We start from the raw sequence: 21,558 nt of genomic DNA, 5'->3' as shown, positions 1-21,558 counted from the left end.
AGTTCTGGGAGGGCTGACTAATGGATAACATACGTATCCATCACTGTAGTACTAGACAGAATAGTTTCATGGCCCTAAAAATTTGTGCTTTACTCGGTCGCCCCTCTGCCCTTTTGATGTCTTGCAAAGACTGTTTTGTCTCTTTTCCAGAAAGTCCTATAAATGGAATCTTACAGTGTAATCTTACATTGGATTCTTTTGCTTAGCGTGCTACATGTAAAATTTATCCACATTGTTGCATAGAATAATGATCCTTTCCCTTTAATCACAGAACAGTGGTCTAGTAGGTTTTGTGACAGGTGGGTCATTTCCAGATATTGGCGATTACAAGTGAAGCCATCGTGAAGATTCACATATGTGTTTTTGAGTGGATGTGTTTTCAAATTAGTTGGGTAAATAGCTGAAAACAGTTTCTGGGTCTTACTCTAGGGCTGTGTTGAGCTGGCTGAGAGACCGCCACACTGCCTTCTACATGGCTGTACCGTTGCCCTCTCTCCCACCAGTGGTGAAAGAGGCTTCCTCTTGCCCCCCATCTGTGCCAGCAGTTGACATTGCTAGGTTTTCTTGTGTTTCTGTGTTTTGCTGTTCTGACATAGAGTGGTATATCATTGTGGTTTTAAGTTGCACTTCCCTATACGAAGCATCTTCTCATACGCTTTATTTTCATCTGTCTGTCTTTGGTGAGGTGCCTGTTCACATCTTTTGCCCATTTTTTTTCTTTCGGTAGAAACTAAAAAGTATAATATAAAGGTTTTATTTTTAACTTCAAAATAAAGCTCAAACAACACAGAAGTGTATAAAGGGAATAAATAGGACAAATGCTCCCTTTTTTGCTCCAAATGTAAATCTCTTAAAACTGGTATTAACAGATTGACACATATGGCGCCAGTTTTCCCTTATGTTTCTAATTCACAAATGCATTTTTCTATAATTTTGAAGTTTTTTTAACACATAAATGTAACTCAACCCAAACTATTACTCTGCAACTTGCTTTTATTTTTTAACTTACTGCCGTATTGCAGTCAAGTTCCAGCTTAGTGCATGTAAACATAACTTGGTGAGAATGTAACTGGCTTGTGTTCCGTGAGAAATGTATGCTAGCATTTGCTCAACCATTTCTTACTCAGAAGTATTCAAATTCATACCAGTTTCTTTTCTACAAGAAAATTCTGCAGCAACCGCAATTTACACACCCTGATGTCCTTTTCATTTTTTTCTTAAATAAAAATGCAATATGTGGGGCGCCTGGGTGGCTCAGTCAGTTAAGCACCCGACTTCAGCCCAGGTCATGATCCTGCACTTCGTGGGTTGGAGCTTGGCCTCGGGCTCTGCGCTGACAGCTCGGGGCCTGGAGCCTGCTTCAGATTCTGTGTCTCCCTCTCTCTCTGCCCCTCCCCTGCTTACACTCTGTCTCTCTGTCTCCCCAAAATAAACAAACATTTAAAAAAAATACAATATGTAAATACCTATAATATCTCCAATTAACCAACATATGAGCAGGAAAGAGTAGTTATCAGTCATCCTGGGAACCTGTCCTCCCACCCCTGCCCTCTCTCCTCCCTTTCTCATTTTGCCAGTTTTTAGGAGTGCTTGGGTGGCTCAGTCAGTTGAGCGTCCCACTCTTGATTTCAGCTCAGGTCGTGATCCCAGGGTTGTGGGACTGAGCCCCACATCAGGCTCTGCGCTCACAGCATGAAGCCTGCTTAGGATTCTCTCTTTCCCTCTCTCAGCCCCTCTCCCCCGTGCTCGCACATGCTCTCTCTCATTTAAAAAAAAAGAAAAAGAGTTGTCCTCTTATTCAACCTTTAAAGTTGTTTGCATGTGTTTGATGCATGTCCTTTGTCAGACATGGGATTTGCAGGTACTTTCTCCCAGTCCGTCTTTTCATCCTCTGTGGCTTTTACAGAGTTCAAGGTTTTCATTTTAATTAATTTCAACTTAAAAGTTTTTCTTTCATAGATTTGCTTTTGCTGGTATACTTAAAAACTCATCACCAAAACCAGGGTCATGCAGATGCCCCCCTGTACTTTCTTCTAGAGATTTTATAATGTCTGCATTTTACATGTAGGTCAGTGATCCATTTTGAGTTAATATCTGTGTGAGGTTCAATTTGTTGCATATGTACTCCAGTATCTGGCATCACTTGTTGAAAAAGCTGTTCTTTCTTTATTGAATGGTCTTTGCACCTTTGTCAAAAACTGTGTTTTTGTGGGTTTGTTTCCAGGCTCTGTTATGTTCCATAACATGAGTTGGTTCTTTCACCGGTTTATAGTCAGTCTTGCAATCAGGTAGTGTGAATCCTCCAACTTTGCTCTTTTCCAGAATCAAATTGGCTATTCTAATACATTTACTTGTTCATATAAACATTAGAATAAACTTGAGTGTGTTTCCAAAAAGCTGGCTGGGATTTCAGTAGGAATTGCATTAAACCATCGATCTGCTGACGTCGTTACTACATTGAGTCTTCCAAATACAAGAACATGAAATATCTCTCCCTTTATTTAGATTCTCCTTGATTTCTTTTGATCAGTGATTTCTGGTTTTCTGTACCCACATCCTGTACATATTTTGTTACATCTATACCTCAGGACTTCATGTGGGGAGGTGCTGTTATAAGTGTATTATTTTTTTAAATTCAAATTCCAAGTGTTCATTGCTGGTATATAGGAAAGCAGTTGTCTTTTTTATCTTGATTATGTCCCTTTCAGCTGTGCTAAATTCACTTATTATGTACAGGAGTTATTTGGTAGATTCTTTGGGGTTTCTGGATAGAGAGGTATGTTGTCTGTGAATAAAGATAGTTTTATTTATTTCTTTTTATTTGATTTTTTTATTCTTTTTATTTTCTTCTTTCTTCTTTATTTCTTTTTATTTTATTTATTTTATTCTTTTTATTTTATTTATTTTTATTTCTTTTTATCCAATTTGTATACCTCTTCTTCTTGTGTGATTACACTAGCTAAAACTTTTAGTATGAAGGTGAATTAGAAGTGGTGAGAGGGAACATCCTCCTTCCTGATCTTGGGGAGAAACTTAACATCTCACTATTTAGTGTGATGTTAGCTGCGATTTTTAAAAATAGTCTTATTAGATTAAGGGAGTTCCCTTCTAAGTTTTTTGGGTTTTTAGCATGAATGGATGTTGAACTTTGTTTCTCCTGCATATATTAATATAATCATATCTGTTTTCATTCATTCCATCAATATGACGAATTACATTGATTTACAGATGTTGAATCAGCCTTGCATTGTTGGAATGAACCCCATGTTACCATGTATTACCCTTTTTATATAGTCAGTTTGCTGGGTTCATTTTGCTAATATATCTAAATTCATGAAAGATCTTGGTTTATAGTTTTCTTTTTTTGTAATATATTTTTCTAGTTTGGGAATAAAAGGTAATGTTGGCCTTACAAAATGAGCTGAAAGATGATCTCCCTTCTGATTCCTGGAGGAAATTGTAAAAGTGGTATTGTTTCTTCCTTAAATGTTTGGTAACATTCACCAGTAATACCATCTGAGCTTGGTGTTTTCATTTTGGGGGAAGATTTACCACTGATTTAATCTTTTTCAGGTGTAGGGCTATTCATATTATCTGTATTTCCTGGGGTGAGTTTTGGTTGGTTGCACCCTTCAAGAATTAGTCCATGTTATCTAGATTATCAAATTTAGGGGTGCCTGGGTGGCTCAGTCAATTATGTGTCTGACTTCGGCTCGGGTCATGATCTCACAGTTTGTGAGTTTGAGCCCCACGTCGGGCTCTGTGCTGACAGCTTAGAGCCTGGAGCCTGATTCGAGTTCTGTGTCTCCCTCTCTCTCCCCCTCCCCCCTCTCAAAAATAAATAAACAGTGAAAAAATGAATTATCAAGTTTATGGGCATAGAATTGTTTGTACTATTCGCTTAACTTTTTGATGTCTGTAAGATTAGTAGTGATGACTCCTATTCTACTCCTGATTGGTAATTTGCGTCTTCTCTTTTTTTCTTAGCTCTTGGTTTGGTTTATTGTTTCCTTCCTTCTACTTGCTTTAGGTTTTGTTTTTCTTTATCTTATGTTTGAAGTTGGAAGCTTATGTTACTGATTTTAGACCTGTCGTCCTTTCTGTTGATCTTAAAAGTAAAACTGCTAGTTATTTTACTCTGTACAGGAGTAGAAGAATTGCAATCTAGGACGTTCAGGTTACTACAAACCATAGGTAAACTCAGAACAAAGCAGAAGAATGCACTTTTATGGATGAAAGGGGGATTTGCAAAGGCTGTTCTGCACAAAAGCCCAGTGGAGGTAAATGGGAGTTTCAGGGTGGTGCCCATCTCTCATTGGCTGGGCTGTGATAGTCTCTCATTGGCTGGGTTGTGACCTGTCTCTTTGGCTTGGCTGTGATCATCTCTCATTGGCTGGGCTGTGAACATCTCACATTGGCTGGGTATTACCATCTCTCATCTCTTATTAGCTGAGCTGTGACCCTCTCTCATTGGCTGGATATTACAGTGTCTCATTGGCTGGGCTGTGACACCTCTCATTGGCTGGCTGTGTTCTCTGTCATTGGCTGGACTGTTGCCAGGTCAGGAGAAAATCTTCCTTCATCCTGCAGGGGTGGTAAAGTGAACTTGGTCCTGACTGAATGCAAGGTAGGGCTCTTCCTGTTGCATCTTCAAAGGCTGCAAGGAGTGGGGGTGGGGGCATGAGAGTCCCCCCCCACCCCGTCTGACCCCCAACTCCACTCTAAATAAGGTTTCCTTTACTCATTTTCACATTCCCCCTTTTTAATCAAGAGCTTTCCCCAAAAGCAGCACCTGTCCCGAGTCAGGTTTTCTGTATTTAGTGGTTTAGTCCCTCAGTGGCACAGAGGACCTTTGCTGGTTGTCATGTCCTACATCGGAGGGAAAATGTATAGCAGTTGGAAACCACTTCAGGCCACATTTGAGTAACGAGGAAGGTTAGGAGGGAGAGACTCGGGTGGTTTCCAACTAAAGTTTCTGTCTTCTCAACGTTGTAAGTGTTGGAAATCACCTTGAAGCATGAGCTAGAATCACCTTATTGGGTACATCGTTTTTACAAAAGTTTGACAGGTAATAAAATGCAAAACCTAAAAATAATTATACAAAACAAAAAAAGTAATATGACAATAACAAATTACATTATAGTCTACAAAGTTTTCCCGTTGAGACTTCACGATGCCGCGAGTGAGTGTGACAACTCTGAGGACTGAGCGTGGTGTGTGCACAGTGCAAGGGTGGTAACATCACACGGCCGAACAGTGCACGCCTAACTAACAAAGCACCTGAATGGTGAAGTGGGTTTCCCGACCACCATGATGTGTGAGAGGGGCCCCCAGGTAGGAGTAATCTTCTTTAACAGAATTTTAGCCACAGAAGAAGCATTGGCCTGTCTACAAGGGGAAGCTTCGGTCCGGTGGCAAAACATACAGACCACGACAAGAACATGTTTCTTTCCCCGAGGTAGGGAAGCCGTATGAGATCCATTTGCCAAACCTCAAATGGTCCGTCGGACGGTTCAGAGTCTGGGAGAAGTGTGGTTTTCCCTGGATTATGCCTTGGATGTGGGACGAGCGAAGTAGGCACCCTGTTATCTTTTCCGCACCTGTATTGGTCCACGAATGCCATCACCGTGTCAGGAGACCAGTGGTTGAAAGCACGTACAGGGGTGAGCAGTGGGGGTTTTGGAACTTCTGTGGGCAGATTGTTATTTGGTCCACACCAGAGTTCTCTCTTACTATCAAACCAACAATGACTAGATTTCTAATACTGTTTTTCCTTTTCTGGGGCCAATTTTTGGGGTCTCTGGTCAATTTTCCCAAATTATCATTTGAGAGAACATCCCTCTGGACCAGGGCAGAGGTCTGGCTGTTGGCCTCCGAGAGAACAGCATTTGGGGCAGAAGTGTCAGTGAGGTGGTTTCCTTTGGCCTCCAGGGACTCACGTCTGGAATGCCCAGGAACCTTGGTAATGGCCAGAGCAGCCCTTAAAAATATGGCACGTAATATATTTAGACACAGCCATTTAAAATTTCATCTCCATTGGAGGTAACCCTCGCTGTTGCCATGCTGTTTCAAAGTCCTGAGTTACTTACCGGAAGGGGTGCCAGCTCTCGGTATAAATGCCTGTGGTTTTACCCTTGGCCAGGGTATCCAGCTCGAGTCCGGGCACGTAACTCAGCCTGTCTGGCTGAAGTAGGCAGAGGTAAAGGTGCCCCCTTAGTGACTTCAAAAGGGGTTCCAGTTGCACTCCCAGCACGAAACTTACCATTTTCCTCCTTTAGATAAGAACCATCAGTGACCCATTAAAAGTCTGTATTTCATCTGCAGAGGAATTCCTGTAACTTGTCACAGGGCGTCAAAAGGTGATGTGTCAACATCGAGCCGTCGTGAGGGTCTTGTCAGTGAGGGAGGAGAGAGGAATAGTGGGGTGAAGGCTGTTGCAAAAAGGAAGAGTCACATGAGGAGCAGTTAGCAGGGGGATGGTAAGTGAGGCGACTGGCTGAAGAGGATTGAGTGTGGGGAGAGTTCGGGAGGGCTTCCACTGCATGGGGCACAAGGATGGTTAGAGGGGACCCCGTGACTATCTCCGCAGTGGCCTAACCAAGAGGGCAGTGGCAGGAATGGCTGGGAGGCAAGGGGGCCGGGGAGACATCCCTGAGCCACATGGTCTAGTTGTTGGCTATAATGCCCTACGGGACAGCAGTGGTGCCCGTGATTTTGGGGTGAGCGCTCCAAGGGCATTCCCTTCCCTCTCACATACCAAGAGGGAAAAGGGGAATTGAAAGGACGTCCAAAGGCAGGGGTCGTATTAGGCTTTTCCCTAAAGTCCCAAAAGCTGTGTCATCCTGATCTTTCCAAATAACAGGGTCAGGTTGGTTGATTTTCAGGAAAGCATGAGGAGGTTGAGCTGTAAGAGGGTTTGGAGTCCAGTTTTGACGCAGTCAGCTAGGCCAAGAAAACCTCGTAATTGGTGCTGGTCTTAGGTTTAGGGATGTTCAGGGTGCCCTGAAGTCGGCCTGGGTCCAAATCTAGCCCAGGTTCTGAGGTCAGGGGCCCTAAGTATCGAACCTGAGTTTGAGCAAATGGCGGTTTTCCTTCGGTGACTTTATGTCCGTTTAAGGCCAAAGGTTTGAACGGGTGAACGTTGCCCTCCTGTGCAGAGATCTGAGAAGAGGGGCAGAAGGGCGAATCCTCTGCGTACTGGAACGAAGTAGAGCCTGCAGAACACTTTCTGTCGTCCGAATCGGCTTTTAAGTTTGTGGAAAGTAAGGACTCTGAGAAACCCTGGGGCATGACTGTCCAGGTGGATTTTAAGTCTTCCCCAGTGAAAGCAAAAATATATTGGCTGTCCTTATCTACTGGAATACTAAAAATACACTGTATGCATCAATCACAGTGAAAATTTTGTTTTCAGTGGGATTGGGTGTCGGTACGGATGGGGGTTAGTGATAACAGTGTGACGTATAGTGTGGAGATCCTGGACAAACTGTCGTCCTCAGCCATTGAGTTTTCTCACAGGGAAAATAGAGTATTACAGAAACTAGTGCAGGATCACTGAGGCCCTGAGCCTTGTAACCTTGTGTTATGGGCTTGATGCCTTGAAGGGCTTCTTTATTTAGAGAGTATTGGTTAATTCTGGGGAGAGAGTTTGGAGGATCTGTTCGAATCTTGATGGGAGGTGCACTGTGGGTTCTGCTAATACCAGCTGAAGGTTTTGCCCATGAGGAGAGTGGTAGCTGATCTAACAGGGAGAGATGATCAGTGTCTTTGGACTTAGCTCTAGTTAGCTCGGAGAAGGAGCAAACAGAAGACGTTGAAGGGTCATTTGACTTACCGATTTGGCTGGCCACTTTGATTGCTGCTGTCAAATTCTAGGATTATTTCCCCCTTTGGGGAGGAAGGAGTCGCAGCATGAAATTTTTCTAAGACACCTCAGCCCAATAAGCGAATGGGCAGAGGAAGGAAGGAGAAAAGGGCGTGTGTCTCTCAGAGGGCCCAGACGGAGGGAGTGGGTTCAGGGACGGAACCTGCTGAGGTTTATTGGAGACCCCGCTCCGTGAGCTGTTCCAGTGCTCCGAGGGGAGGGCTGCTTGGTGGTGGTGCGTGGAGCACCGAGAGTCCAGACGGGCAGAGATTCACTCCCAGTCTGGAGAGTGGTTCCTCCAGGTCGATGAAGAGGGGGGATTGGGAGACACCAGGAGTTCCGTGGACCCCCCCCTCCCTGGGAATGAGGAGGATATTGGAATAGGTTGGCTAGAGGGTCGAAGGTGCCTGGATCACTCCAGTTGGCAACGGTCTTTCCGCAGCGTCCTGGCCCTTTGCGGTAAGAGCAGAAACCATGAGGTTTTGGTTTTGTTTCGGGGCCTCCATTCGCTGGAGCTGAAAATTGAGAGTTTTGTGGTCTTCCTTTTAGCAAGCAGGTGTGCAATCCAGTAGTATTAAGTATATTCACATCGTTCTGCAAGATAAGTTGTATTTTCATTTTTATTAGTTTAAAATATTTAAAGCTGTCTCTTGAGACTTCCTAACACGTGTGTCATTTAGAAGTGTTTGTTCAACTTCCCAATATTTCTAATTGTTGAGCCATCTTTCTATTACCGATGTCTGCTTTGGTTCTGATATGCCACGAAGCAGGACTTTGTGTCACTCCTATGCTTTCACGTTGTTAAGATGTGTTTTATGTGGCAGCAGTGGTCTGTCCGGTGCTGTTCCATGTGCGCTTCTGTTGGTGGGTGAATACGTACCAATTAGACCAAGCCGATTGGGAGTGCTGTTCAAGTCACCTGTATTCTTGCTGATCTTCAATTTTTTGGAGAAGAGCGTGGAAGCCTCCAACTATACTTGGTGGATTTATCTATTTCTCCTTTCAGTTCTGTCAGTATTTTCTCATGTTTGTAAAGTTTACGTTTTTAGTTCTTGCATTTGGGTGTATGATAATTTTGAGTTAATTTTTATATGAGGTATGAGATGTCATCTGAAGTTCACGTTTTTCGCACATGGATTTTCAGTGGTTCCGGCACACTTTGTTGAAAAGAGCATACTTTCTCTACTTAATTGCTTTAGCATCTTTGTCAAAAATGAGTTGTCCAGCGGGTGTGGCTGTGTTTTTGGGTGTTTTTTGTCCCATTGTTCCATTTATCTGACTTTAAGCTACTACCTCACTTTTTATTACTGTTGTTTGAAAGTAAGTAGTGTTAGACAGACAACTTTTTCTTCTTTTTCAATGGTGTTTTAGCTACTCTGGATCCTTTGCATTTCCGTATGTTTCATAATTGGCTTTCAGTTTCTGCAAAGTCCCCATAGGATTTTGGTTGAAATTGTGATGGCTCTATTGGTCATTATGGGGTGAATTGATATGTTAACTAGGCTTTGCAACTATGAACACAGTAGATCTTGCCCTTCCTTTTAGGTCCTCTTTAATTTTTCGTAGTAGTGCTTTATAGTTTTTAGTATTCAAACTTTTTACCTCTTTTATCAGATGTAGCCCTAAATATTTCTTACTTTTTGATGTTCTTATGTTTTCAATTTTAACTTCATTACTTATCCTTATTATATAATATGTGATTGGTTTTTATATACTGATATGTATACCACAGTCCTGCTAAATTGACTTATTGTTTCTAATAGATTTTTTTGTAGATTGCGTCAGATGTTCTACATAGATAATATGTCATCCTTGAACAAATATAATTATACTTTTTCCTTTTCAGTATGAAAACCTTTCACTTTTTTTTTTCTTGAATTATTGCTCTGGTCTCCATACTGTGTTAAATAAAAGTGACAAGTGTGGATGTGCTTGTCTTGGTAGAAAATACATTGAGTTGAGGGGTGCCTGGGTGGCTCAGTCGGTTGAGTGTCTGCCTTCCGCTCAGATCATGATCTCACGGTTTGTGGGTTGGGCCCTGCATCAGGCTCTGTGCTGACAGCTTGGAGCCTGGAGCCTGCTTCAGATTCTGTGTCTCCTCTCTCTCTGCCCCTCCCTACTCATGCTCTGTCTCTCAAAAATGAATAAACATTAAAAAAAAATTAAAAAAAAAGAAAATACATTGAGTTGAATGAAATCTCAACGTACCAAAGTTTGTGGGCCACACCTAAAGCAGTGCTGAGAGAGGGAGCAAGGCTGGTTCAGTATTTGAAAATCAGTCAGGGTAATCCACTATATCAACAGGTTAAAGAGACAGAAATTATACATTTATATCAGTTGATGCAGAAAAAGCATTTGACACAATTAAGCAGTGACCATTATTAAAATTCTCAGAATGAGGTGTCGTCTGGGTGGCTCAGTCGGTTAAGCATCCAACTCTTGATTTCGCTTCAGGTCATGATCCCAGACTCATGGGTTCGAGCCCCTCATTGGGCTCTGTACTGAGCATGGAACCTGCTTAAGATATTCTCTCTCTCTCTCTTTCTCTCTCCCCCTCCAGTCCCCCTCTCCCTCCCTCCCCACATATGCACTCCCTCTCCCTGTCTCTAAAAAAAAAAAAAAAAAAAAAAAAAAACCTACCAGAAAATTAGGAGTAAAAGGGAACTGCCTTGACTTGAAAAAGAGCATTTGTAACAGAATTTATAGAACTAAAACTATAATTCAAGCTTATAGAAATAAAATTGTTTTTGTGTATAATTCTTGTATCTTGCCAACTTGCTGAACTTGCTTATCAGTTCTCTAGTCTTTTTAGTGGATTCCCTAGAACTTTCTAAATATAACACCCTATCTGCAAATAGAAATAGTTTTACTTCTTCCTTTCTAATATGTAAGCTTTTTATTTCTTTTATTTCTTTTTCTTGGATCACTGCACTGATTGGAACCTCATTACAATGTTGAGCAGACATGGTGAGAGTACATATCCTTGTCTGATTCATGATCTTAGGAGAAAGCCCTCCATCTTTCTGTAGATCATGATGTTAGTTGTGGGCTTTTCATAGATGCCCTTTATCAGGTTGAGAAAATTCTCTTCTGCTAGTTTATTGAGTGCTTTTACCTTGAGAGGATGTTGGACTTGGAAATGCTTTTTCTGTGTCTATTGAGATGATCATGTGGTTTTTGTCCTTTATTATGTTGATGTATTACATTAATTGATTTTTTAACGTTAAACCAGCCTTACATTCCTGAGATAAATTCCACTTGACCATGGTGTATATACTTTTCTCTATGTTGTTGGGTTCAGTTTACTAACATTGTTTAAGGCTTTTTGTCTCTGTATTTGTAAGGGATGTTGGTCAGTGGTTTCTTGTGATATCTTTCCCATTTTAGTATCAGTGTAATACTGTACTTATCGAATCAATTATGACAGTCTTCTGTTTTTGAAAGAGTTTGAAAAGGTTAGTGTTAATTCTTTAAATGTTTGGTAGAACTCACCAGTGAAACCATTTGGGCTTGGTTTTTCTTTGTGTGAAATTTTTGAAATTAATTTATTTACTTCTTGTAGGTCTATTCAGATTTTTTATTTCTTCATGAAGGTATTCTTGGTAGTTTGTGTTTCTCTAGTAATTTGTTTCATCTCACTATTTGTTGGAATATTTTTCTTCTTAATATTCTTTTATAATCCTTATTTCTGTAAAGTTAGTTATAATGTCCCTTTTGTTATTCTTTAAGTTTATTTTGAGAGAGAGAGAAAGCGCGCATGCAGGTGGGGTAGGGCAGAGACAGAAGGGAGAGAGAGAATCCCAAGCAGGCTCTGCGCTATTAGCACAGAGCCTGACACAGGGCTCAAACTTAGAAAACATGAGATCATGACCCAAGCTGAAATGAAGAACCAGACGCTTAACCAACTGAGCCACTCAGGCACCCCATGTTATTCTTGATTTAGTACTTGAGTCTTGGTTAGTCTAGCTGAAAATTTGTCAATTTTGTTGATTTGTATAAAGAACCAAATTTTGGATTCATTGATTTACTCTTTTATTTTTGTTTTTCTCTATTTCATTTATTTCCACTGTGTTCTTTTTCATTTCCTACTTTCTGCTTGCTTGGGGTTCATTTTGTTCTTTTTTTTCCCCAGTTACTTAAGGTGAAATAGTAGGTTATTGATTTGAGTTCTTTCTCCTTTTCCCCCCCCCCCAGCAGACCATAATCTTTCCCTTTTTTTCATACATGCAGTTATAGCTCTAAATTTCCTTTTTAAGCACTGCTATAACTGGTTACCCCACAAGTTTTGATATTTTGTATGTTTTCATTTCATCTCAAAGTGTTTTATATTTTCTGTTGTATTTTCTTCTTTGACTCATTGGTTTTTTAAATATATATTTAGCTTTTATATATCTATGACTTTCTTCTGTTATTAACTTCTAATTTAATTTCATTGTGGTCAAAGAAGATATTTTCTATGATTTAATTCATTTTTAATTTACTGTGATTTGTTTTATGACCTAGGATATGGTCTACTATGGAGAATGTTCTATGTGAACTTGAGAAGAATACGTGTTCTGCTTTTGTGGACTTGAAGTGTTTTGTAAATGTCTGCTACAACTAGGTAGTTGTGGTATTCTTTAAGTCTTCTGTTTCTTTGTTGATCTTCTGCCTCATTTTCTCTCTGTTTCTGAAAGTGGAATATTGAAGTCTCCCAACTATTTTTGTTGAATTGTCCCATTTCAACACAACCTCTTCAGGTTTTCAGTTTTACTTTGTGTATTTTGGGATTCTATTCTTATGTGCATGGATATTTAGTCATTATATCTTCCTGATGAATTGATTTCTTTTTTTTTTTAATGTTTTTGTTTATTTTTGAGACAGAGAGAGACAGAGCGTGAGTGGGGGAGGGGCAGAGAGAGGGGGAGACACAGAATCTGAAACAGGCTCCAGGCTCTGAGCTGTCAGCACAGAGCCCGACGCAGGGCTCGAACTCACAGACCTTGAGATCATGACCTGAGCTGAAGTCGGACGCTCAACCGACTGAGCCACTCAGGCGCCCCTGATGCATTGATTTCTTAATCATTGTAAAATGTCCTTATTTTGCCTCAGATAACAATTATTGTCTTACAGTGTTCTGTGAGGTATTAGTATAGCTATCTCAGCCGTATTTTGGTTACTGCTTACATGGTATATATTTTTCCATCTTTTTTTCTGCCAGCCTGTGTCTTTGAATCTAAAGTGAGCCAGGTGTCAAGGGGTATCTCACTGTTTTCATTTGCATTTTGATGACATATGATGTGGAGCATCTTTTCATGTGCTTATTTTCCATCTGTATATCTTCTTTGGTGAGGTGTCTGTTAAGGTCTTTGACCCATTTCTTAAATCAGATTGTTCTCTTATTGTTGAGTTTTAAAAGTTTTTTGTATATTTTGGATAACATTTCATCATCAGATGTGTCTTTTGCATATATTTTCTCCCAGTCTGTGGCTTGTCGTCTTATTCTCTTGGCATTGTCTTTCACAAAGCAGAATTTTTAAGTTGAGTCCAGCTTATTTACTTTTTCATGGGTCATGTCTTTGGTGTTGTATGTAAAAAGGCATCACCACACCCAGGGTCATCTAGGTTTTCTCCTGGTTTATCATGGATTTATAGTTTTACATTTTATGGTTCAGTTTGCCATCCATGTGAATTACTTTTTGTAAAGAGTATAAGATTGGTGTCTAGATTTTTGTTGTTGTTGTTATGTGGATGTCCAGTTGTTCCAGCACCATTTGTTGAGGAGATTGTCTTTGCTCCGTTGTTTTGCTTTTGCTCCTTTGTCAAAGATCAGTTGATTGTACTTCTGTGGGTTTGTTTCTGGACTCTCTATTCTGTTCCATGGATCTATAGTTTTGTTCTTTTGCCAATTCCACACTGTCTTGATTACTGTAGCTTTATAGTAAGTCTTGGAAGTTATGTAGTGTCATTTCTCCAGCTTTGTTCTCCCTAAGTATTGTGTTGGCTATTCTAGGTCTTTTGCCTCTCCCTATAAACTTTAGAAATATTTTTAATGATATCCATAAAATAACTTACTGGGATTTTGGCTGGGACTGCCTTGAGTCTATAGACCAGGTTGAGAAGAATTGGTATCTTGACAATGTTGAATCTTCCTAGCCATGAACATAAATATCTTTCCATTTATTTAGTTCATCTTTGATTTTGTTTATGAATGATTTGTAGTTCTCCTCATGTAGATCTTACCTGTATTTTGTTAGATAGATCTTTTAAAAAATCTGTTCTGCCATTCTTTTACTTGGTAGAATATCTGATCCATTTACATTCAATGTAACATAATTACATTACTGATAAATTACTGATAAATTAGAATTTATACCTACCGTTTTTGTATTTTTTTGTATGTCTGAGGTCTTTTGCGTTTCTTTATTCGTTGATTCTTGCCTTCTTTCATGTTACATATTTTTTTAATATACATTTTCAGTTCCCTTTTTGTTTCTTGACTATGTATTTTGAGTAATCTTCTATGTGTTTACCCTGGAATTACAATTAGTATCTTAGCTTAAAACAATCTAATTCAAATTAATACTAGTTTAATTTTAGTAACATACAAAACCTTTGCTCCAATATACCTTCATTCCTTTCTCTCTCTTTTGTACTATTACCGGCATTCAGTTCAAATTACATCTTTATACATTATAAGCTGTTCAAGTCATTTTCATAATTAGTGCTTTATGTAGGCATCTTTTAAAACAGATAAAGAAAAGAGTTTTATTTATATGTATTTTTATAATGCTTATTTTGTGAGCTTTTTTGTTCTTTCTTTGTCTGGATTCAAGTTACCCTTTAGTGTCCTTTATTTTGGACTGAAATACAGTATTTCTTGTAAAGCAAGACTGTTTTTTTGTTTTTTTTGAAGTTTGTTTTTAAATCTGGAGATGACTTAATTTCTCCATTTTTTTCAGGAAGAGTTTAGCTGCATGTGGAATTCTTGGTTGACTGTTTCTTTCAACACTTGGAAGATGGCTACCTCCCTGTTCTCCATCTTTCTGAAGAGACACAGCTATGTGTTCTGCAGAATATGCATGGGCATATTCTGGGCTACAGCTTCCTCACCTCTGGTTTATTGACCTCTTTACTTCTACCTGCTTTCTTTCCTCTGGGAGCTTACTAAGGTAACTAGTTCACCGATAACCTCCTCCTGCTTCTTGCTCTGTGGGGTTATTCTTTTTAAAATTTCTTTGCATTGGGGTCTTAGGAGGAAGAGAAAGCTAGAGTATGAGAGTGTAAGAGAAAGCTAGCTTAGTCCACTACTTAAACCAGAAATTCTATGTATCTTCCTGTAGAAAGTTTGATCTAAGCCTTTGAAGATCCTGGAGCCACACTCCCGCTTATGTTTTAAGTCACCCAGACTTGTCACCCAAGTACTGAAATATGTTTCACAGAATAGTTTTTTCTTAGGGGCACCTGGGTGGCTTAATTGGTAAAACGTCCAACTTCGGCTCAGGTCATGATCTCACAGTTTGTGGGTTCGAGCCCCGCATCAGGCTCTGTGCTGACAGCTCAGAGCCTGGAGCCTGCTTTGGATTCTATGTCTCCCTCTGTCCCTCCCCTGCTTGTTCGTTCTCTCTCTCTTTCTCTCTCTCTCTCTCTCTCAAAAATAAATAAACATTAACACATTTTTTTAAAAAGAATAGTTTCTTTTAGAGAAATAGTTCAGGAAGTGAAGAGGTAGAAAATCATGTTATCTTCTTAGTCTATAAATAAGGATAGAAAAGTGAATAACAAACTGTTTTCCTCATTATTTTAAGCTTTTCATGTTGAACTACCTGAAATTGAAAAAGTTGTAAACAGCATGTCATATAAATGTATTTAAATGTGAACATAATTTTATATCCACGCTACTTATATATTTACCAAAAAGGAATATTTAGTTAATGAACGTCTGTTGGTTAAGAATCCAAATTAGGCTGAGCAAAGTGGTGTGGTATCTGGTGGCTGCCGTGGGGAGTGTTTCTTCCTGTGGATACCACCGGCATAGCAGTGACCTGATTCCAGGTGATTGCTTGGTCCAAACTAGGATGTTGGTGGGAACATTAGTACCCAGGGCTCACCCAGGTATGTGAAGCTTTTTCTAGGTCTGGTTGATGCGGTGGGGCTTCTTAATGTATTTTGGGATTTTGTGAAGGTTGGTGGAAGGAAGAACTGTAAAAGGAAGCCTTCATTATGTGACTGCTAAACAGAACCCAGGGGCCCTGCATTCACAGTAGCCTCCATGAATACCTGCTGTTATGTGACTGCAAGCTGCTTGTCTAATGCCTCATTCTCAAAGCATCACTGGAGGGGCACCTGGGTGGCTTAGTTGGTTGGGCGTCTGACTTCAGCTCAGGTCATGATCTCACAGTTCGTGAATTTGAGCCCCGCATCGGGCTCTGTGCTGACAGCTAGGAGCCTGGAGCCTGCTTTGGATTCTGTGTCTCTCTCTCTCTCTCTCTCTCTCTCTCTCTCTCTCTGCCCCTCCCCCACTCATGCTCTGTCTCTCTCTGTCTCTCAAAGATGAATAAATGTTAAAAAAAAATTTTATAAAAAAAAAAAAAATAAAGCGTCCCTGCAAACTAGGCAGAAATGCAGATTCTCAGCCCCACCCAGACCTACCAAGTGGAAATTCTGGGAGTGAGGCCCGGCCGCTGGGCTTTTAAGAGAACCCCTCTGATGGGTGTTGAGTCAGGAAGGGTTGACATCTTGATGAGTTTAGAAGTACCTGTGGTGGTGACACTGATGTGGGTGAGGTGTGTTTACATCTGTGGGAATGATCCTGGTGTGGCTGTTTGTGGGAAAAGGCTAGGAGCGTGGGAACCCTGCTTGCAAAGATCTGCTTCGCCTATTGTTAACGTCGCACCCATTTCCTTATCATAAGGTGTTTTCTGGAGCATCTGAACCAGACAGCATACTTCTTCAGATGGTGCAGCGGCAAGGGTCCTGCTGTGTGTTGTTTTCCCTGATCAGTGATGAGTCTCCTGAGAGCCCAGGGACCTTCCCGAAGGTGCAATGCAGGTGTGAGATCACAGCAGCCCGTGAGGTTCAGGCAGACTGCCAGCTCTTTCCCAGAGGACCTACCTTGCAAGAAGGTCTGGAGGGGCTTCAAGAAGGAAAAGGCACCTTTTAAATGTTGCCTGCCTACCCCCAGGTGATTTGAGGAGAAAAAGAATTTCATTCAGTTTCCTCATTTTGTTTGAGTTTGCAGATTCAGAAGTGAGGATGTTTCCATTTAAAAGAAATAGGGTTTTTCATTTGTTTTACTGCATATGGACTCATAAAAAGTGCTATAATTCTTTAAGGACAAAATACAAGTGTGGTGTCAGGAAGCATCCGGGCCCCTAGGTAAATCTGCAGTCGGCCCTGCATGATGAAGGGATGTGATAAAATACGTAATTGGTGTTAGGGAAAACATCCTGAAGGAGAGGAAGTTGAAGTTCAACAGACCCACCCCTCCGGGAATTAGAAGGGACACCCATCTGTCAGGTTGAAGACCAGCAAGGGGTTGGAGATGTAAATGTGATCAGGAAAACTAAGATAAGGAAACAGTTCCTTGTGTTTGCATGTGGTGCTGTAACCTGAGACAGGTGAGGCATAGCTGCTATTTCCCCTTTACAGCGACGTCAAATGACGGTGGTGCTGGTGGTCATGACCTTTGAATGGTTATTCGTGTATTCATTCACTAAACCTGTTGAGCATGTACTGTGTGCTGGGCCCTGTTGTATACAGTAGTTGACAAAGCAGACAAAACTCTGCCTTCGTGGAGCTGACCTCCTAGTGGGGAAGGCAGATAATAATATAATAGGGATAAATCAGTAAATTATGTGCCATATTCCATGTTTTCTTCAGAAGTCCTGAGGACATGGAAACAGAGGGGAGCTGGTTTAAATTGTAAACAGGGTGGCTACGTGGGTTTGAAGAGAAGGGTGGTGTGACCCGGGTGACCCTGGCTGCTGTGTTGAGGATAGACTGAATTATGAGTCGGGCACGGAATTAGGTCTGTATACAAGCTCGTGGGGCATCTTTACGGTGACCGCAGGGCAGGTGTGAGGCTCAGAGGTGGCAGTGAATGTGCTTACGGTCGCAGAGCTGGTAAGTGCCAACAACCCTCCATCGTGGAGTAGCCCAAACATGTGAAGGAGGTGTGTGGTTGACACCTGTCTTTGGGACAGCAGTGCTTTGAGATTTGGATGAAGGAAGGATCAACCAAGTGTCTGCACAGAGCAGAACGAATGTGAAAGTCTTGCTGTGTGAATAGGGAGGTCTGAAAAGTTTCTTGGGAGCCAAGGAATTATCAGCACCACAAAGTTAGAATGCATACAACATTGCATTCATTGCATTGCATGCAAACGGGAGTTTCCTTTATTCAGTGCGAGGTCTTTACTGTTGAGAGGCTGTGTGTGTATGGTGGTGAAGAGAACAGACTGTGGAATGAACGGTGTGAATTCAGATCCCAGCTCCAGCATTTAATAGCTGTGTGACTGCAGGTAAGTTTTCTGACTTCTCTTTGCCTTGGTTCTGTAATCTGCAAAATGGGAATAATATATGAACCTAAACATGTTTTTACCATATGGTCCTGTGGTCGTGATCCTTGGTGTTTGCCCACGGGAGCTGAAAAACCCACGCCCGCACAAATAGGCTGCACACAGATGTGTACACAGATGTGTACACAGCTGTATTCATAATTGCCAAGCCTTGGTAGCAAGTAGAATATCCTTCAGCAGGCGGCTGGATAAGCAGACTGGTCCATCCAGATAATAGAATATTACTCAGCACTAAGAAGAAATGGACTGCTGGCCACAGAATATGTGGAGAGGCCTTAAATGTGTGTCACTAAGTGAAAGAAGCCAATCTGAAAAGGCCACATACTGTATGATTCCAATTACTTGACATTCTGGAAAAGGTAAATCTGTGGGCATAGTGAACAGATCAGGAGTTGCTGGGGTGGGGGTAGGGGTGACTGAATGGGGCATGGAGGATTTTCAGGGCAGTGAAGATTCTCTGTGTGATCCCATAATGACAGATACGTGTCCTTAGACATTTGCCCAAATCCGTAGAATGTCCACCACCTGGAGTGGTGCCTTAGGCAAGCCGTACATCTGGGTGATGATGACGTGTCCGTGTGGGCTCATCGGTTGTAGCGAAGGTGCTATCTGCTGGGGGTGTCGACAGTGGAGGCCGTGCACATGCGGGTGGGACAGGGGTGTGCAGGGATTCTCTGTGCCTTCCACGTAGTTTTGCTGTGAACCTAAAACTGCCCTAATAATAAACTGTGTTTCTGATTGGAGTAATGGTAGTACTTCCCAAATGGTGTAGTGGTGAGGGCTCCGAGTTACAACAAACAAGGCACTTGGAACGGTGCCTGGCTGGAGTCAGCCTACGTGTTTATTATTACTAACAGATTATTCACAAGCATGAAAGTGTTTATGTAGCTGTCCTGTGTTCACTCATATACTTGGAAATGTCTATTTTTGCCCACACAGACTTAAATTTCCAGCCTCAAATTCTTCTACCATGATTGCTGTGTAGAAGGCAATCCGTTGACACGTTTCTTTAATGTGGGCAGAGGGCCTCTTACGTCAGGAGGAGCTGGACGGAGTGTGGGCGGATAACGTGTTCCGTTCCTCAGACATCCTGAGGGTGGGCCGCGGACTTGTACTTCCCACCAGGCACCCGAGAGGACTCTGAGCCCCAGAGCAGGTGGGAAGGGTGACGCCACACCCCCGACCTCCCGACTCCTCAGGGCTGTCCCCGTCAGCTCTCCCAGAAGTACACACGCAGGCTTTTTGTGGGGAAGGCGGAACGGAAGGCAGTGACCTCAGAACCCCTCGGGCTGTCACGGAGCCTGGCTCTTGGGCCAAGGGACTTTTTTATGAAGTAGAACGTTCTTTATGTCAAACTCTTACTCGGTGACGACTCTTCCAACAGTGTGAGTCATCGTCCATTGCCGTTCTGAGTTTTAAGTATTAGGTACTAATTAGTGAGCCTGTGATTAATTCTGAATTTTCAGTCATTTCGAGGGACTTCTTGAGATGAAAGCAAATTGCAGGATAGAGCGAGCAAAATATCTGTTATTAGCAGCAGGAAATGACACTAACTAAGAGGAGTGTGCAGTGAAATGACAGGCTTGCTCTTCAAACTCTCTTTCTCCTGACTCTACAACCAGGCACACAAAACCGATCCAGTTGTGGACGCAGCCGATGGTTCATAAATCTTCCTCACAAGGTCGGCCATTACCAACTGCTGGTGGGACTGTTTTACACGTCGTGAAGGCAATGCTTTGCAGACTCTTATAACATGTTACAACACTGGTTTGCAAATGAAAACAACAGTAATATATCGGATACCTATATGCCAGACATTGTGTTAGAAACACACACACACACATAGTTGTTCTTTATCCTCACAATAAGCTAGGAAAGTAGTCTAATAATAATCCCCATTTTACAGGGGAGAAAATTGAGGCTGAAAATGGTTCCTGTGGCCAGCAATGAACAGTCAAGGTTTTTTTTTGTTTGTTTGTTTGTTTGTTTGTTTTAAATATGAAATTTATTGTCAAATTGGTTTCCATACACCCGGCGTTCATCCCAACAGGTGCCTTCCTCAATGCCCATGACCCACTTTCCACTCTGTGCCACCCAAGAGTCAAGGTTTAAACACAGAACTTGTGACTGCACAGGATGGTCCGGCCTAGTTAAGCTGTATGTAATTGGTCAGCAGTTCCTCTAGTTGGACTGGACATCAGTGTTTTCACACGGAGTTAATCCACAGTGGACACTCCTGCAGAGTCCCCTAGCCAGGGCCAAGGGGGTTTCTGCTTCCAGCCATGGTGAAATTGCGGAGAGCAGGGTTACCTTCTGCCTTAAACAACTAGAAAACCAGATGAAATATACAAAAATGGGTTTGGGACAGTGGAAAGCAGGCAGCTCGGGACCATGATCTCTGTGAGAGACAAGAAGAAGACGTGTGTGAGCCCAGGATTGGACTCCCGGGAGGCAGTTCCCAGGCTGCCTTGTGGGACGGGGACAGACACAAAGCTACCTTGGATATTCACTGAGAGCTGAGGTGGCTGGAATTTGCGGTGAAGGGCCCTGGCGGGAAGGAAGTGGCACGGAGAGGGCCATGGACGTGTGCAGAGGGCCTGCTGGGCTCCGCTGACCTGTGTTTGACTGAATACTGACCATGCGAGCTACCCAAGGCCAGGGGTGGACACAGAAGGAGTGGACAGAATACCTTCTGGGGCTCTCAGACAGCTGGAAGGAGTTCACGTTCCCACCAGCCAGACAAGAAGGGCCTCATGATACTCAGAGCAGCAGGTGGAGGCCTGGAAAGGTGTCAGCTTAGCAATGGGACTAAGCCTAAAACGAAGGCTGCTGTAGAGCTGCCGTCCTGATTCCATAGAATTCGTCTAATGAGATGAGGACAAGAGGTTAGGAACTGAGACCTGTTGGATAAGCAGTGGGGATTCCCCGGAGGAAGCTGGAAGGTGAGGCGGGATGGAAGAAGGACTGGTGTTCAGGCAAAGAGGAAGGTCGCTGAATTTGTGGAGCCGGGGGCCACCGGACTTTGTGGATAAAGGTAGTGATGGGCTACTGCATGCATGGAAAGGGGCCTGCGTGGATGCCCTTCATTTTCTCCTTTAACTCTCAGTCTCAGAAAGGGCTTGAAATATACTCTTTCCCAAA

General features: G+C 42.1%; 1 protein-coding gene across 10 annotated transcripts in view; it reads left to right on the top strand.

Annotated features, from left to right (window-relative positions):
• Positions 1-21,558, top strand: part of PTPDC1 (protein tyrosine phosphatase domain containing 1) — a 72,082-nt gene that overhangs the window by 15,769 nt on the left and 34,755 nt on the right. Inside the window, exons 1-3 of one of the 10 annotated variants that reach the window (XM_053205400.1) lie at positions 4,752-6,479; positions 7,118-7,262; positions 14,803-15,012. The exons of 3 other annotated variants lie outside the window; for them this stretch is intronic. Coding sequence is in view for 2 of the 7 variants with exons in the window: in XM_053205399.1 (XP_053061374.1) it covers positions 6,477-6,479 (3 nt within the window). In the remaining 5 variants the exon portion in view is untranslated. Of the gene's footprint in view, positions 1-2,900; positions 4,628-4,751; positions 6,480-6,645; positions 7,263-14,802; positions 15,013-21,558 lie in introns of those variants that run through there. 6 more of the 10 variants (XM_053205399.1, XM_053205398.1, XM_053205401.1 and 3 more) reach the window with 6 other exon arrangements.

This window comes from Acinonyx jubatus, chromosome D4, assembly GCF_027475565.1.
Source record: "Acinonyx jubatus isolate Ajub_Pintada_27869175 chromosome D4, VMU_Ajub_asm_v1.0, whole genome shotgun sequence".
In the NCBI taxonomy this organism is placed as follows: Eukaryota; Metazoa; Chordata; class Mammalia; order Carnivora; family Felidae; genus Acinonyx; species Acinonyx jubatus.
The sequence above is the reverse complement of the archived record's forward strand: the minus strand, read 5'-3'. Positions and strand labels throughout refer to the sequence as shown.